Below are 16,859 nucleotides of genomic sequence, written 5' to 3'. Positions count from 1 at the left end.
TGTGAGAAGCCCCCCTGGAAGGTCACCAGGTGGCCGGACCTGGGCCCAGCTTGTGTTAACAGGCTGCTGCCTGGGAGGGTGCCAGTCTGAAGACCAGACTGAGGTGGTAATGTGGGCTGTCCCTGGAGTTTCAGGCCATACTGTGTTTCTGATGTTACTCTCGTTGGGTCCAGGGTCACCTTGGAGTCCCCTCAGCCTTGACCCATGTGCTGTGATGCTGTCACACAGGCCTGGTGTGCTTAGGCAGGGGCTGGGCAGGGCCACGGCCTCTCCCTGCTCAGCCTTGGTACTGCCACATGGTCACTGGCACTCTGTGAGGTAATGGAGACTCCCTCCTCTTCCACGACACCCTTCCTGTGGCTCCTGTCCCTGCTGGTTGCTGGGGGCCGCCCAGCGGAGCCCTGTGGGACAGGCTTCCCTGCCTCACGCACAGGCTTCGTCTGTGAGGGGGCTGAAGCCTGCCTTCTCACCTCACCCTCGGGCCCAGGCAGTATCTGTGACAGGTTGGTGGGCCCCGAACCCTCAATCTGGTCTTCTTCGTGCGTCGCACCCAACTTCCCGCATCAGTCCTGGAGCTGTAGGAGACCAATGGCATCTGGAATGTTCCTTGTGACAGCAGCCTCTCAGAGACCCAGCCCCACCTCAGCCAGCAGGACAAAGGGAACGAGGCCTGGAACGTTGGAGAAAGCAGACCTGGGTGGGGATGGGTAGGAGGTGGGTTATCTAGATGTCAGCCCGCACTGCCTGACAGGATGTGCCTGGCCGGAGACATGGGTGGGCCTGGAAATCAGCAAATATTGACCCAGTTTTCCTTCTCCCTGCTGCACCCGAGCCAGAGCTTGACGCCCTGAACCAGTCTATCACGAGTTCTCAAATCTGCCCCAAAGCTTGAGGTGGACCCAACCCATGAACTCCGGGGTCCTGAAGGGGTCCTGCTGCCCCTGGGGAGGAAGTAGGGAGAGGCTACAGGGCAAACCCAAGCCCAAGACTCACCTTGCCACCTGCCCCAGTAGCAGCCCAGAAGGTGTGAAGTACGTGCTCGTGACCGTCACACGCGTACGTGTGAAGTACGTGCCCAGAAGGTGTGAAGTACATGCACCCCCCTTCCATGTTGCCTCCTCCCTGCAGGGACCCAGGGCTCTCTCTACTGTCACTTCTGGCCTTGAAGGATGGTAGCTTGAAAGAGCCCACCAGGCCTGGCTCTGTGCTCAGTTCCTTCCGTGCGACCTGGAACAAGTTGCTTCACTGCTTTGAGCCTCAGTCTCCTCCTCTGTCAGCTGGTGCAGGTTTGTGAAGATTCAACCAGCTAATGAACGCAAAACCCAGGGCACTTGGGAGAGCTTCTCCCCAGAGGGCAGCTTTAATCACGGTCGGATCGCAGCTTTCCTTGCCACACAGCCCCTTTTCCAGGACATGATCCATCAGGAAAGGGGAGACGAGCCCTGGGCAGGGAATAACTGCGGCCCAGCTCAAGGTTCAAGGAAGAGGGTTCTGGGAGCAGCGTGAAGGCCCAGGGTAACATGATCCTGGGGTGAAGGGGATATCGAGGGCCCACCCTGGTCAGCAAGACCCATCAGCCAGGGACAAGAGAGGGGTGCCGTGGGCAACCCGGGTTGGGATGTCTGGGTCACAGCAAAACTGAAAGCTGTGTCCTGTGGCCAGTGGGGATGGCCCATCCGAGCTCAAACCTGGCCCAGGCCTCCTTCTGGAAGCCAGAGTGGTCCAGACTAAGCATGAATGGAGTCCAGGCTAAGACTCTTTTCCAGATGAGACCCAGCCCTGGGAAAACCCTTCCCGGGGCACCCGCACCCCCAGGGAGCCTCCCTCTGCACAGCAGACCTCATATCCCTGTGGAGTGGTCCAGAACTCACACACTAGGATGCTGGCACATGGTTGCCCCCCAGCGCCCACCCCTGACCCTTCCCCTTTGACCCTGCATTTCCTCCTTGTAAAAAGTAATAATCACTGCTTCTGCAGAGCTCTTATGAGGATGAGAGAACATATGTTGAGTCCCTGGTGCAAGGCCCGGCTCATATCAGGAGCCTGATAATTGTTAATTTCCCTTCCCCATCCCTCTTTTCTCACCAGGACACCACATCTAGTTGAGTGAGTGACCTTAGACAAGTGTCCTGACCTCTCTGATTAACTTTCTTCATCTGCAAAATGAGGATGATGCTTACTCAGGGTGCTTACGAGAACAGACCAGTGGGTGAAAAGTCTTTGAAAATTGTTAGGTTGGCATGCAGAAGATTTGCTGGTGTCAGCACAAAGGAATAACAGGTAGAGTAGGGGCAAGTGAGCTGGGGACCCACTGGCCCTTGGTGAGTCAGAGACTGGGCCTTGGCTTATTTCCCAGGGAGCTGTTGGAGTTTAAGTGTGGCCACAGCTGAGTTCCAAGTAACAGGAGAGCAGATCCGGGAGAACCCAAGGAGACTCCTAGCCCCCTGGGGCTACCTCTCCACCTCTCCCCTGGGCTGTGGGCTTGGGCCTCTTACTCCCCCACTCCCAGCTTCTCTCGGGTTGGGCTCCTGCCTGACCTTGGCCTCCTCATCAAGCCAAGCTCTTGCCAGCTCTCACACAAATGGGTCTGTCCCTTTAAGGCAGACACCTGAGCCCACAACAAACTTGAGACTGTCCCTTGGCATCCAAAGATTGTTTTTCACAGCTGGGCTGAGGGGGTAGGGTAGTAGCTGGACTGGGCAGTGACCACACTGGTCCTGGTCTCCCTGGGAGAAATCAGTGCCTTTCCTGGCCCTGGGATTCTGAGAGGCCGAGAATTGGTGGGGGTGCCGGGGGGCATGCTGGATGCTTTCTCATAATATTCATCACAATCATAGCTACCACTTATTAAGCACCAACACTTTTAAGCACCAACACTTTGTTGGGTACTGAAAACCACAGCCTGTCCCAAACCCCAGGTAAGATCCTTGGAGGCCCTAAGCACTAATAAGATCTTTGTGTCCCAGGAGCAAAAAGCCCCACCTCCCCCTGGCAACAAGTGATTAAAAGTACAAACGACCCTGAACTCTAAAATACTAATTCTAAAACATCCCAACAAAAGCCACACTTTTCCCGTGTTGACTACTTCAATGCTGTTTTTTATAGATTGTCAGATTATTCCAAAAAACATCATAGCCCTATATTGCTGGTACCTCCAGCACAGGCCCAGTTTACCTATGGGTGACCCAGTCTCAGGCCATTATTGTCAGCACAACCTTAGAAGACAAGAGTTGTCACATTTCTTCAGATGAGGACACTGAGGCTCCCAGAGGTCCAGGGACTTGCTGGAAGTCCCCCCGGCAGTAAACGGCAGAGCTGGGACCACCCACACACCTCCTTCTGGCCAGTTCTCATTCTTTGGGTTCAGTCTGGCTTGAGAGCACAGATTTGGCTTAGACTGCTGGGGCTCAAAAGCCAGTGTCACCGTTTACTCTTTGCCAGTCGGTGTCCTTGGGCAAAATCAGTCGTTCCCTCTTTCTCCTGTTCACTCCTCTGTAAAGTGGAAACATTACTGATCCCCACGTCATGCTGGTTGTGAGGGTTAAACATTGCCCCGCTCGGCGCAGTAACATCTCCTACTTACCTGCTGTTTATACAGCTCCCGGCCTCCCCTAAGCCCTTTACTTATTGAATCCTCACAGCAACCCGTTTCACAGAGGCGGAAATCGAGGCCGTGAGAGTTAAGTAACTTCTCCAAGGCTACACAGTGGAGACAGTTAAGAGCTTGCTGGTAGCTGTTGTTGGTATTTCACACGTGATGGGCCTCTGTGAACTGTCCCACTGGTGGCACTTGTTGCTGGGGGCTGTCCTTGCCCTTGCCCTCACCGGACTAGGTGTGCCTGGAGGGCACGCAGCGTCGTGATACACAGGTGTGCTCGGGGCTGTCCGCTGTCCCCCTCGGCGCCCGGAAGGCGGCCTTGCCCAGGCCCGGCGATCCCTCCCCGCCGGTGGAGGCACGCGGCGGGCGGGGCCGGGCGGGGCCGCGCAGCCCGTAAAAGCGGCGCGGGCCCGCGGCTGGACACCGACGCCGGCAACCATGGCGCGTCCGAGCCTTCTGCTGCCGCTGGGCCTGGCCCTGCTCGCGCTCTGCCTCCTGGCGCTGCCCCGCGACGCCCGGGCCCGGCCGGGGGATCGCGAGGTCGGAGAGCGGCAGGACCTGTCGCCCAACGACCCGCAGGTGCGGAAGGCGACGCAGGCGGCCATGGCCAGCTACAACATGGGCAGCAACAGCGTCTACTACTTCCGCGACACCACCATCCTCCGGGCGCAGAGCCAGGTGCGCCCGGCCGGCGGGGCGGGGCGGGGCCGGGCCGTGGGAGGCGAGCGCGACCCCAGCCGGGCAGCAGATGGAGGGGGCGACACAAGAGTAATCAGCATGGCATTTTAATACAACATATTTTTCAAAATCCAATTAATGCCAAAACTTCTTGCGGAACAGAATATCTAAATTTCGAATAAGATCCAACCCTGAATTTGCATGGCTACCTCACTAGCCTCACACTAGTCCCTGCCGGGATGGGCGAGTTGGGGAGGGGGGGAGAGGGAGATGGGGCAGTTGTGTGGACTTGGGTCTCAGCCTCCTGCGTGGCCCAGTCTCTGCCCCTCTCCCCAGGGCTCCCCACCAGAACTGCCTGCCGCCCCCTCCCCATCCTTCCTCTCCCCTCCTCCCAGACCTGAATCCCAAAGGCAGTGTGCCGGATATGTCCTAGGGAAGGTAATGGGAGATGGGAGCAAATGGAGGGAGGTGAGAGGTCCAGGTCAAAGGTTGTCCCCCGGCACCCCTGACCTGCCCCCACCTCTGCCTCAGTTGGTGGCGGGCATCAAGTACTACCTGACCGTGGAGATGGGGAGCACGGCCTGTCGGAAGAATGCCATGGCTGGAGACCACATAGACCTCACCACCTGCCCCCTGGCCGCAGGGGTGCAGCAGGAGGTAACAGCCCTGCCCCCAGCCAGGCATCAGCTCACCCAGTGGCCAGCGGCCGGGCCCTCGGGTTGTACAGCTCCAATCGGTCTGGCTGGCCCTGTCCCTGCCTCCTGGATGACTCAGCCTTGAGAGCAGTGTGAGGTGCAGAGAGGAGCAGACTGGGGCTCCCCCTGGAGTGAGGGGCTGGGCTGGAAAGATCTGGGCTCTGGTCCTGGCATCTAACTTGATGTTCCTCCTTGCATCCTGGAGCACCGCAGGCACAGGGCTGACTGTGGGCAGCAGGCGGCCTGGGGCCTGGGCTCACCCCTCCTTCTTTCCTCATGATCTATTTGCAGAAGCTGCTCTGTGACTTTGAGATCCTTACGGTTCCCTGGCAGAACTCCTTCCAACTTCTAAAGCACGACTGTGTGACACTGTAGTAGACCCCTGTGGGCTTGGGTGAGGGAGGGAGCGGGCGGGTCTGGGCAGGAGTGAGCGCGTCGGTGGAGGGCATGTCAGGTTCCTGGACCATATATGTAGCAATAAATTGCTAGCACTGCTTCTTGCATTGGTCTCTTCTGAGTGCCTCACTCTTCCTCCCTCTCCTGTTCCCCAGTCCCACTCTCGGCAGCTCCCAACACCCCCCTTCAGCTCCCAACACCCCCCTCCAGCTCCCAACACCCCCCTGACAGGGTGCCCACACCACCCACAGCTGAGCTTCTGCTGTCTCAGCCCAGACGGTGCTAAGGGTGCAAAGTTCAGCTCCCAAATTTGGGGTCCCCCGAACACCCCAGCATCACAGACGTAGAGAAACGAACCTCTAGAGACTCCCAATATTGGCAGAGTTATGGGTTCGGAGACAAAGTCACAGGAGAGGGATGATGCCCCAAGACTGGAAAGGGACGGGAGCCAGTGAAGGCTCTGAGCCGCACCTGAGTTCTGCTTCCTCTCAGTTGCCAGGACGACTCAGAGTGGCGCGTGAGAGTTTTAGCCAGCCTGGCCCCAGTGCACTGAGCTCTCAGCCTGTGAGATTCTTATACCAGCATGTGGCCCAGACATGGCAGAGCCCCTGCAGGGCAAGAGACCACGAAGGCTGGACCCTGTGGACCACATGCCGGAAGGACTCCCCAGTGCTTTGTCCTGAGCAAGACGCCTGCAAGGGGCTGGCAGGGAGCGTGAAGGGGACCGAGGTCAAATCCACTGTCCGTAGGAGGGATAAGGGGACAGATGCAATTCAATGTCATTTAAAGAAGAGATGGAACATTTTTTGCGCACCTGAATTTGTGGCTGGAATTAACGCTCACTACACATGCACACACACACATCCAGAACTTCGCAAGACACCAGACAGACACATAAACCCACCATGCACCCTCAGATTGCTCCCAGACACCACACATATACCCAGAAAAAGACACACATAACCTAGCAAACCGGAAACACACACACACAGAAGCAATACCCCCATCCCGAGGATAACCTGGAGAATACACCCCAAAACACACAGCCCCAGGTACACACCTGCCCCAGCCGGAGCTGTTCCTCAGATGCACAGACACACACCCACGCCTGAGACAGGATGGGCAGGAAGCAGATCCTGTGGGAGCACGAGGTGTGGGTACCCCTAGGCCCAGGCGGCTGGACAGGGTGGCTGTGGAGAGTACCCTAGGGCCCGGCCGGCCAGGCCTCGTGCCTGCCTGGCTCCCTGCCAATGCTGGCACTTACTGAGGAACAGCCCCAGCTCCCAGGCCCTGCCCTCTAGAGCCCTGGGAGGCCATATGGGGTGGCAATGGGGAGATGGCAAATGAACTGATTCCCACCTGGAAGCTTGAGGGGCTGAGTGTGACAGGAATGAGGGATGGAGGGAAAACTTCCAGCCTCCCAGCGGCTCAAGCCTGTCGGATATGGCCTCGCAGACAGCCCGGGGGCCTGCGGTGGGGCAGCCGCTGGAAGAGCTCCCATGTGCCACCCGGCAGGAGCCTCCTGGGTGGCTGCCACGGGGTGAGAAGTGGCAGGAAATGCTTGTTGAATCAGTGTGTGAGGTGGTGGGGTGAGGTGAGGCCGGGTGGCCTCTCCACCCCCGGAATCTGTGCCCAAATCCCAGATGGCATTTCCTCCGCACAGTCAATGCCCGGGCCCTGGGCCAGCCCGCACCCTCGGCCGGGCCAGGGAGGAGACGCGCTGCTTCTGTCCGGGGGCCCGTAGACGTCACCACTGTCTGGTCCGCACTGGAGGTAGGGGGGTGGCTGGCAAAACTGTCTGTCACCTCTCAGCTCCCACTCCTGGGTTCCGTCCCGATCCCCTCCAGCTTCACTCTGCCAGCTTCACTCCCCATCTGGTGGGAGGCCTCCCTCCCTCTGGCTGGGCTTGACTTAGTGCTCAGTGCCCCGCCGCCGTCTTGGGCATCCTGCCCAGGCTCAGGCTAAAAGCAGGGGAACTCATCCCTTGCTTCCCTCTAACAGAGGCTTGTCCACTCCACACACACCCGGCCCCCCACCCCGAGGCCACAAGGACTTGAGCAGCCTCCACCCTCCCTCCCCTCACTGAGGCTCTTTAGCCTGACCCCAGGCAGGGCAGGGCATGGCGATGGCCTCTGCCTTCCGAGCTCAGGCTGCCCGCATCGAGCTGGCGCCCTTCTGCTGGATGCTGACGGTGCCGGTAGCCCTGGGCTCCGAGACCTCGTTTCTGGAGCATCCTGGTCCCTCGGGCCCTGACACCTGTCCTGTTCTTGTTCTCCTGTCTCCTGGGCCAGACGGGCCTCCCTCCCCAAAGCAGGGTGACCGCTCCCTCTCCCTCCAGCACTGAGCCTGGCCCACATGCCACGTCACCCCGCTGGCTGCTGTTAAGGCCCTGCCAGGCCAGGATGCCAGGCCCCAGTGGGGCAGGGAGGGATCCAAGGACAGAGCCTTTCACCTGAAACACTCGCACACACATGCTCGAGGATGCACGTGCGTGCAGGCCCACAGGTTCCCTTGCGGCTCGGGCCCAGCCAGGGAGGACACAGAGCCACCTGGGGTTTTAAAGCTCTGTTGGGGCCCAGCCCTGCAGGCCCAGTGATCTTTCCAGCAGAGTTGGGGACTTGGCCCGACCCGGGGGAGAGCCTGCCAGAGGCTGAAGCCTGGACTCGGGCTGCCACTCTGGGGATCACTTCCTGAAGTCCTCCTCTCCAGCCTGCGGGGTGGGTGACAGGTGATGGCGCCAGCCCTCTGCCTCCCAGAGGCCCACACCACTGTTACTCAGGGCGGCTTCCAGGCAAAGCCCCCGAGGCCCGGCCTTCCAGTGCCCTCCCCCTCCATCTGGCTCCTCCCCGGTCCTGCCTGGTTCACCTCAAACGTGGTGTCCACAATCTCATCGATGACAGCTGCCTGGGAGCGGAATTTCTGCTGGTAATGCTCCACCCCGGACACCAGCTGCAGGAAGTGGAACAGGAGCTCCCGCTGCCTGAGGGCACGGGGGGGGGGGGGGGGGGGCGAGGGGGGAAGTGGGAGGGGGCAGGGGGGAGGCAAGGCTGGGCCATCTCAGCCCCCAGAGCCCCCTTCTCCCCCCACTCACAGCACCCCATGCCTCCATTTCCAGCCACGGGCGCCACTTCTCTGTGTGTGGCCCTCCACGGTATATTTCCTTTTCCACATATCCGCGCCCCTGCTGCCACCAGCTGCCGGTACCATAGAGGGTTCTGACGATTAAACTGTTCACCTCCAAACCGCCCATGCCTCCATGTGTCCAAGCTACCCCATGCTGACTCCTGCACCCGCTCAACCACCTACCCGCATCCCTGCCCGTCTATCTAGCCATTCCTCACCCATGGGGCCGCCCCGCCCTTTCCCTCACTCACCTATCCCTCCATCCACCTGCTTTTCCCCGGCCCCGCCCCCCACCCCTTCATAGTCAGCCATCCACCTAAACCCCCAGCCCCACCCACTACCCATTCATTAACTCCTTCACTGCCAGCCTGTCTTATCAATCCAGCCATCATATAACCCTGAAATCAATGAACACTGCACGGTGCTCCAAGGACATAGAAACAAATAAGAAACAGCCGCTGCCCTTAAGAAGCTCAGTCTGTGGCAGAGCCAGGAAAGCAAACCAAGGGTGTTTACACTTGTGATAAGTATAAACAGAGGGCATCGAGGGGCCCAGAGGAGGAAAACCTCACCCAAGTACTGGGGATCAGGAAAGGCTTCTGGAGGAAGCGTCACTGAGCTGAGCTTGAAAGACACTTGAGGGTTTGCTGAGCTCAGACCCGGTTTCTGGTGCGCCAAGGTCTGTGAGCAGCAGGGAGTGTACTGGGGGCCGGAGTGCGCCTCGGGACGGATGAATTCAAGGTGGAGACATCCAGGGGAGGTCAAAGCAGGGCGCCCGGACCTTAAGCTAAGGGAGACAGGAGGCCTTGTAGGGCTGTAAACTCGGGGAAGGCAGGGAAAGCCAAAACTACTTTTAACAAAGATCAGTCTCTAAATCATTAAAAAGAAAAAGGAAGAAAAAAAAGATTCAAACAAACAAACTAAACAACAAAAACAAGACCACTCTCAGTGGAGGTGGAGGTGGGCCAGTGGAGAAGAGTTTGGAGGCCGAGAAACCCCCAGGGAAAGCATCACAGAGGAGCCCAGGCAAAGGTACCAGGATCTGGAACGTGGAGGGCAGCCGGGAGGGCGGCCGGGAGGGCGGCCGGGAGGGCGGCTGGGAGGGCAGCCGGGAGATGAAACGAGCAGGATTGGACCTCAGCTTTTCCGGCTCTTGATCACCTGAGCCTGGTGTTGGCAGCCAGAGAACATTCCAGGCAGAGAGAACAGTGTGGGCAAAGGCCTGAAGGTGGAGAAGTATGTGCTGTGCTGTACGTAAAGCCAGGATGTGTTGGAGGTGTGGGGTGGGGCCGTGATCATGGAGGGCTTGGCGCTCAAGCTCTGTCGGTGGCCAAGAAGAGCCTGGAAGGTGCCAGCAGTCAGGCTGGTTCTCTGGGGAGCCAGGCCTGAGAGCCAGGGCGCAGGAGTCTGTGCCAAGGACCCCTGGCCACGAGTCCCCAGCTGTCCTGGCCCAGCCAGCCACTCGCGTTGACATCTGCCTCCCAGGCCTTTACCAAGCTGTTTCCCGACCCACCCTCCCCATCCCTGAAGCCGGCTGGAGTCCACCCACCCTACGTGGCCCCGCCAAGGTCTTTAGAGGGGGCCCTCACGGGCAGGTGCTAGTCTGTGTCCGCTTTGGGCCTCTGGAGTCCTCGCAGAACCTGGCCCAGAGCAAGGATCAGGGATGCTTCTGGAGCAAAAAGATGAGCAGAACCCCTGCTCCTGCAGCCTCTGTCCGCTGCCCCTGCCCTGGGCCCTCGGCCTCAGAGGGGCTCTCGTGGCCCTTCAGGTGCTGCTGGTGGGATTCTCTTGGTGGTACCAGGTGACTCTGAGTGAGCAGAAGCCACTCAAGGCCTCCACATCCCACCCACAGGCTCTACATAAGCCTTAGGGCTCTACCGCCCTTCCAGAGAGGCGGGCAATGCCCCTTTCCCACGGCGGTCCACCGGTCTGGCCCCCGGACCTCTCCCCTTAGACCTGAGGCCTCCCCTCCCTTTGCATCTCCTTACTTCTCAGTCATGCCTCCAAATTTTTTCTCAATGAGCTGCTTCTGTATAGTGTGTCCACTTATCACCTCTTCAGGCTCTGCATGTAGGGAAAGAAGGGGGAGGTCAAGACGCTGCCTGGATTGAGAGAAGGTGGAGGAAACCCTGTGTGTCATGGAGATAGTCAAACAGGAGCTAAAGGGGTTTTTGTCCAGGATGACCCCAAAGAGATTGTTTCTCCGGGCATGGAGTGTGTTTTGTTTGTTTGCCCATCCAGCATGCGTTCCCTCTTCTTCTGGTAAAAGTTTCCCAATTTTCCTGGGGAACCACTCCCACCCCTTTTGGTGCACGTTGCCTAGCTGGGGTTGACCCCACCCCCCAGCTCTAAGGACATATGACTCAAGCCTGGCCAAGCAGAATAGCCTATCCTTTCAGCCGTAGCGATTGGTTCAGAAATAGGCAGGTGACCAACCTGAGCCAAGGAGATTCATTTCTGGGATGTTGTTCGAACCGTTGGGAGAAGGGGACCCCTGCTGGGAGAGCTTGGGATACTTAAACTGTGAGGATTTGGGACTAGAGTTGCAGGTGGTCACTTTCCCACCACAAAGGAAGAGCACCCTAAGCACAAAACCACACAGAGAGCCACAGCGCAGAGAACTGTAAGGAGACCAAATCTCAACCATCATTGGGTCCTGGATCCAGCCGTTCCTGAAAGCCCATGAACTCTCAAGTTGCTAATAATTTAAGACAGTTAATTCGTCTTTTTGCTTAAGCTTTTCTGCACTGAGTGTTCATGATGGAGAGGGCAGGTGGGGGTCCAGGTGACCCCTGAGGGCCCTTAGTCCTCTGGTGTTGATGATCCTGGGATTCTGGAGCTCAGATTCTAAAGTTCTGAAGGTCTTTAAGCAGGAGGCAAAGCAATTGGCTCAAAATCTATTTACCCAGGAAGTCAGGTGTGTAAAGATGAACATGTACAGAAAACTTCATTTTTGTAGACTCAATTTTTATAGACACTTTGAGTGACTCTGGACAAGTGGGTATAACACCTTGACAAAAGCCTCAAAAACAGTTGAAGCCACCTCATATAAGACCAACTGCTACAAACTTTGTAAGTTATTAACAGAAACGAACGTTTGGTGAATCATAATTTGGCTAATTAGTTGTTTTGCAAATGGGTCTTTCAAGAATTGACTATCAGTTTAATTGGTTGTTGACGGTTAGTCCTGGAGCTTTTTGGACCGAAGTTCTAAGCTCTGAAAGTTCTCCTGAGTGTCAGGTTCTAAGACTCTAAACCTGGGCATCGGGAATTCCCTGGCAGTAGGTCCAGTGGTTAGGACTTGGCGCTTTCACTGCCGGGACCTGAGTTTGACCCCTGGTTGGGGAACTAAGATCCCTCTAGCCGCGCAGCATGGCCAAAAATAAATAAATAAATAGGTAGATAGGTAGATAAATAAATAAGGCTGAGCCTGGAGCTCTGTGCCTGCCTGGGAAGAAGCAGGCTGCTGGTACCTGCTTCCATGAGCTCTGTCAGTGAGTCATCCAGTAGCTTCTCATGGACCTGGGAGGCCTTCTGCGAAGAAGAGGCCTCAGTTCTGCCAGCGTCCCATGTCTGCCCATCCCTGGAGCACCTTCCTTCCTTCCCTCCAGCTTATGTGTCCCCCTCCCCGTGTCTTCCTGATTCGTCCCCCTGCCCCACTCCCTCACTACCTCCTGCTTCACTTTCTCCAGGCCTTTGAGCAGGGCCATCTGGAAGTTATCCACCAGGACGGCAATCACCAGGCTGGGGCGGGAGACAGGAGGAGGCTGGAGGGGAGGCCCTGAACCCTCCTCTGGGTTCATCGTGGCAGAGCCATGGTGAGAGGGGAGGGGAGGGGATGCCCCGGGGTTAGGCTGGGGGAAGTGAAGCTGGGGAGCACAGGCGTGGGGGCCTCACTTGAGGAAGATGAAGTACTGGATGATGATATATATCATGAGAATGGGGATGATGTACCAGGCGCCTGGGAGAGAGGGGGTCGTTCGAGCTGTGAGTTCCTTGCCGGTCCTCACCACACCCCTGCCAGCAAGGCTCAGAAGCCCCACTTTGCAGATGGGGTAACTGAGCCCTCAGGGTCTGCCCACTCAGCCAGCCCCTGCCCTCCACCCAGCCTGAGGCCTGCCCTACCCTGGGCTCGGCTGTCCAGGTAGATGAGGGACCAGTCGTCCAGGGTGAGCAAGGTGAAGAGGGTGAAGATGGTGGTGAAGATGTTCTGGAAGCGCTTGGGGTCAGAGTAGCGGAACAGTGCCCGGAACACCACAGAGAACAGGACTGGCTGTTGAGGACCAAACCAGGCTCACAGGGTCCTCTCACCCCTTCTTCCTCTCTCCCTGCCACCCCCAGTTCCTGGTCTCTCCCCCCAACTCCATCCATTGCAACATCTCACTCTCCCACCCCAGCCCCCGTGGCACAGGATACAGAGACAGGTGAACATGAGGATGAGGATGGCGGTGATGGACGGCAAGGACTGGGCCAGGGTCCCGGTCACTTCCTGGAGGCTGGTCAGGAAGCTGTGGGCAGAGGTTGAGAAAGAGGCTGAGTCAGTGGGGTGGGGATCAGTGTCTAGCAGTTGGAGCTGATTACAGCTTTCAGACTGCTGATTACAGGGGTGGGAGGTCCCTGATTTGCTAGTGACTTGGGGCGGGGGGTGTCCCAGACCCTCTCTGGAAAATAAAGAGATTGATCCTAGTGGATGGCAGGAAAAGCAGGCTGGAGTCTGCAGCCTCCTTGTGGGCAGCTGTGGGTCCGCTGACCTGAGCCTCCGCAGGACCCGGATAGCTCGCAAGGCTCGCAGGCTCTTGAAGACCTTGAAGATGCGGAAGATGCTTTGGTTGTAGACCACGCGCATGGAGGAAGAGTTGATCTGCATGAGCATGAACTCCAACACAGCCATGATCATGATGAAGAAATCTACAGAAACAGGGGCACCTGGGTGTAATGGGCTCCTGCCCAGGCTCACAGACCTCCCAGTGCCAACACCCCCTGCTCCTGTCGCCCCTGGGCAGTTCAGGGGCTCCCACTACACGCACACACACACACACATGCCCCATCCCTACCCACCCAGGTTGTTCCAGGGGTCCAAAAAATACTTGAGGCCCAGAGCAATGATTTTGAGCACAGCTTCCACCACGTAGATGCAGAGGAAGATGGAGTCCAAGGCCATGAAGTACCACTCTGTGGGGGACACGGGGGAGGGGGGTCTCACTCAGGGGTCTCCCCAGCAATCCAGCCTCTCCTTCCTCCTCCCCACTGGAACCTCACACTCAGCCATTTAGGGAGAAGCTGACTCTGCCGAATGGCTGTGTGTTTTAACTGCTCTGTGACTCACTCTTCTTGCCTATAAAATGGTGATAATAACAGTCTGCCTGATAGAATTTTCACAAGCATTAAATGCTTTTCACGGGCTTCCCTGGTGGCACAGTGGCTGAGAGTCCGCCTGCCGATGCAGGGGACACGGGTTCGTGCCCCGGTCCGGGAAGAGCCCACATGCCGCGGAGCGGCTGGGCCCGTGAGCCATGGCCGCTGAGCCTGCGCGTCTGGAGCCTGTGCTCCGCAACGGGAGAGACCACAACAGTGAGAGGCCCGCGTACGGCCAAAAAAAAAAAAAAAAAATTGCTTTTCACAGAGTAAAGGGCTTAGAATGGAGCCTGAAACAGCTTGCAAGAAACATCACTCTTCTTCTCCCCTTAGTTTATGGGCCCTGTGGCAGGTCCTTACCTTCACTTTGCTCCCCAGGGTTTTAGGGACCATCTTCCCAGGTTTCCCACCCTCATCCCTCCAGGGCCTCCTGCTTGCACAGTCTCCTGGCCCTTGCAGCTGACCTGGGTTCTGGGCATCCTTCCCGCAAAGCAGCGTACTTAGAGCTGATGCGCCACCTGGTGGTTATAGTCCAAAACAGCAAACCTCAAATTTATTGGGCTTTTCTGCCTCTGGCGGGCTGGTTGACTTCAGCAAAACTCTCTGAGCCTCACTCTACTGCTGGGCAATGCCGCTTACTTCCCAGGGTGAGGATCAAATGGGATAAGCGATATAAATCCCCCGGCACTTGATCCGGCCCACGGGAGGCTTGGGACAACATCAGTGGCCTTCTCCATGTGAACAGGGCTCCCTGGCTCTTACCACCCCGGACCTCGACTTCAGCGAAGGTCTGGGCCACGAGCATGATGGTGTTGAGGCAGACGATGAAGACGATGAAGGCTTCAAAGGCCAAGGAGTCAGTCAGTTTCCTGAGCATTCTCGAAAGGCCCCACATGAGGTGGCTTAATTTTTCCCACAACAAATAGAAGAGGTCCACAGTGTGCAGCTTCTTGTGGGTTCGTGGGGCTCGGCCAGCTGTGAAAGGGCCAGAAAGCCAAGCCCATGGGGGAAGGGGACACGGCGATCCGGTCTCCCTCCCAGGCCTGCCTGCCATGAGCTCACTCAGGTGCCTCCATGCTAGTCCTGCGCTGGTATAGGAGCCGCAGGCTTGACCCCTTCCCCTACAGGTGCCAGCTTGCTTGGGATTTGAGGTCTGCTTGAGCTCACGCTCCTACACCTCCATGCTTTTCTTTAAGTCACATGGCAACTTACACACGGAAGACCCCATCCTCCTCGCCACCCCATCCTCTTGGTAAACTCTCCTTCTCCCTCCAAGATTCTGCTGAAACATCACCCCTGTTGGCTGACTTTTCTGCCCACAAACAATTAGACACTCATCCCTCACTGCTTGTTTGTGAAGCTGATGCCGTGTTTACGGAACTACCAGGGGCCAAGTTTGGGGGATCATATGTTAACAGCCAAAGTCCCTCCCTGCCCTCTAACCAGGCCCTCATTCAGGCACTGGTTCCAGCCTCTGGCCTCAAGAAGCTCACAGTTCAGTGGGGGAAACATGGACAAACAGAATCCACGGTCTGGAGAAGTGCCTAATCCCAGGAATAAAAGATTGGATGGTGAACAGTCAGGCGAGTGAATAGCCAATGGGATACACCTGCAGGTGAGAGCAAGCCTCGTGATCTGCGGAAGGACGTTCAGGGCCTGACTCAGGTCTGGAATCTGGGCCAGGCAGCTGGAGTTGGGGGGTGGGGGGCAAGCCAAGACTCACTTTTGTGCTTCTGGATCTGCTCGTCTTCTTCGGGCCAGCTTTCCGAGGTTTTAGAGGAGGAGCCCTGAGGATGGACTTTGCTGGAGGTCTGGGCAGGGTGTGAGTACGCTGTGTTCAGGGAACGAGCCAAGCTGAAGGCTGAGCTCTGTCCATCTGGCTTGCTAGGTTGGGGGGCTACTTGACGAGAACAGGCAGAGCCGAGGGAGGCTGAGGCCGCACTGTGGGACGTGTGTGGGCCAAAGAGTTGGGAGCTATCACGACGGTACTCCCCATAGTGGTGCTCTCGGTGGAGGTAGTCACGAGGATGTGCACCGTGCTGGTGCTCTCTGTGCTGGTGCTCATCATGGTGGTAGGACCCCATGGAGGCAGGCCTTCTGTGGTGATGGGCTTCATGATGGTGGTGCCCGCCATGGTGATGGGCCTCACTGTGCTGGGCAGGGCTACCAGAGTGGGAGAAGTCTCTATGGTTGTAAGGCACACCTTGGTGATAAAGCCCACTATGGTGGGAAACCTCACTGTGGTGGTGAAACCCACCATGGTGGTGGGACTCCCTGTGCTGCTGGAGTCTCCCATGGTGGTAGGACTCCCTCTGTTGGTGGGGCCTCCCGTGATGTCTCCTGCTACTGTGGTGGTGCTCGTCATCACAGTGGTCCTCACCATAGGAATGGTGGGAGATGAAAGCGCCACAGGAGGTATCCGGGAAGAGGGATGAGGAGCGGTGGAAACGGTGGGAATGGCGGGAGAAGGCATTGTCATGGAAGTCTTGAGATCCATCACGATGAGGGGATATGCCATGATGGTGGGACTCACCATGGGGACGGGACACCCTTCGGTGATGGCGGTGGACTCCACCATGGCCTGGCCTGTGGTGTGTGGTTGGTGAACTGGGGTGAGAGAACACATCCGAGTCATCAGTGTCTGCCTCACTTTGAGCCTTTTCAGCCATCGAGGGTTGATCCATGACTATGCTGTGAACCCCGGATTGAGGAAAGCTCAAGATGTGGGCCTAAGAGCCCTTCCTGGATTGCCTTTCTTGCCTAAGCCGTGGCACTGGGGCTTCTAGGAAAGCCTGACTTCTCATGGAATTCTCCCCTCTATGATGTCACAAACAGGCCTCTTAGTAGACCTAATTCCCAAATGCCTCCTCCTGGGCTACAGTCCAGAATCAAGGGTCGGTGTGTCTAACCTCCTCAATGTAAAAGGATGAAACTGAGGTCAAGAAAGGAGAAGGGACTGGCCCAAGGTGACCCAGCAGGTCAATGGGAAAGCTGGACAGAGAATTCTGGGGTGA

At 57.5% G+C, this 16,859-nt stretch overlaps 2 protein-coding genes across 2 annotated transcripts; one reads left to right on the top strand and one right to left on the bottom strand.

Annotated features, from left to right (window-relative positions):
• The first annotated feature begins 3,883 nt into the window (after positions 1–3,883).
• CST6 (cystatin E/M) lies at positions 3,884–5,404 on the top strand. Its single transcript, XM_079929279.1, has 3 exons — positions 3,884–4,276; positions 4,808–4,933; positions 5,263–5,404. Exons 1-3 carry the CDS (start codon positions 4,037–4,039, stop codon positions 5,344–5,346), a joined length of 450 nt encoding a protein of 149 aa, XP_079785405.1. The 5' UTR covers positions 3,884–4,036; the 3' UTR covers positions 5,347–5,404.
• A 2,241-nt stretch (positions 5,405–7,645) lies between these two features.
• On the bottom strand, positions 7,646–16,529 carry CATSPER1 (cation channel sperm associated 1; the record flags this gene model as incomplete). The annotated part of the gene is made up of 12 exons (XM_079928349.1): positions 7,646–8,077; positions 8,233–8,347; positions 10,479–10,554; positions 11,964–12,024; positions 12,162–12,234; positions 12,388–12,451; positions 12,616–12,759; positions 12,907–12,998; positions 13,242–13,398; positions 13,549–13,662; positions 14,608–14,820; positions 15,569–16,529. The coding sequence occupies 12 exons, from the start codon at positions 16,527–16,529 to the stop codon at positions 8,051–8,053; spliced, it is 2,097 nt and encodes a 698-aa protein (XP_079784475.1). The 3' UTR covers positions 7,646–8,050.
• Positions 16,530–16,859: the final 330 nt, after the last annotated feature.

Source organism: Stenella coeruleoalba (genome assembly GCF_951394435.1).
Source record: "Stenella coeruleoalba genome assembly, chromosome: 8".
NCBI classification, from domain to species: domain Eukaryota; kingdom Metazoa; phylum Chordata; class Mammalia; order Artiodactyla; family Delphinidae; genus Stenella; species Stenella coeruleoalba.
Note: the sequence above shows the minus strand (reverse complement) of the source record. Positions and strands in the feature narration are given on the sequence as shown.

What these genes read in the sequence shown, in the direction of transcription:
- CST6 (XM_079929279.1), top strand. Translation starts at nt 4,037, where the DNA reads ATGGCGCGTCCGAGCCTTCTGCTGCCGCTGGGCCTGGCCCTGCTCGCG. An exon ending in TCCTCCGGGCGCAGAGCCAG is followed by an intron (nt 4,277 to 4,807) that starts GTGCGCCCGGCC and finishes CCTCTGCCTCAG; the next exon opens with TTGGTGGCGGGCATCAAGTA. An exon ending in CCGCAGGGGTGCAGCAGGAG is followed by an intron (nt 4,934 to 5,262) that starts GTAACAGCCCTG and finishes ATCTATTTGCAG; the next exon opens with AAGCTGCTCTGTGACTTTGA.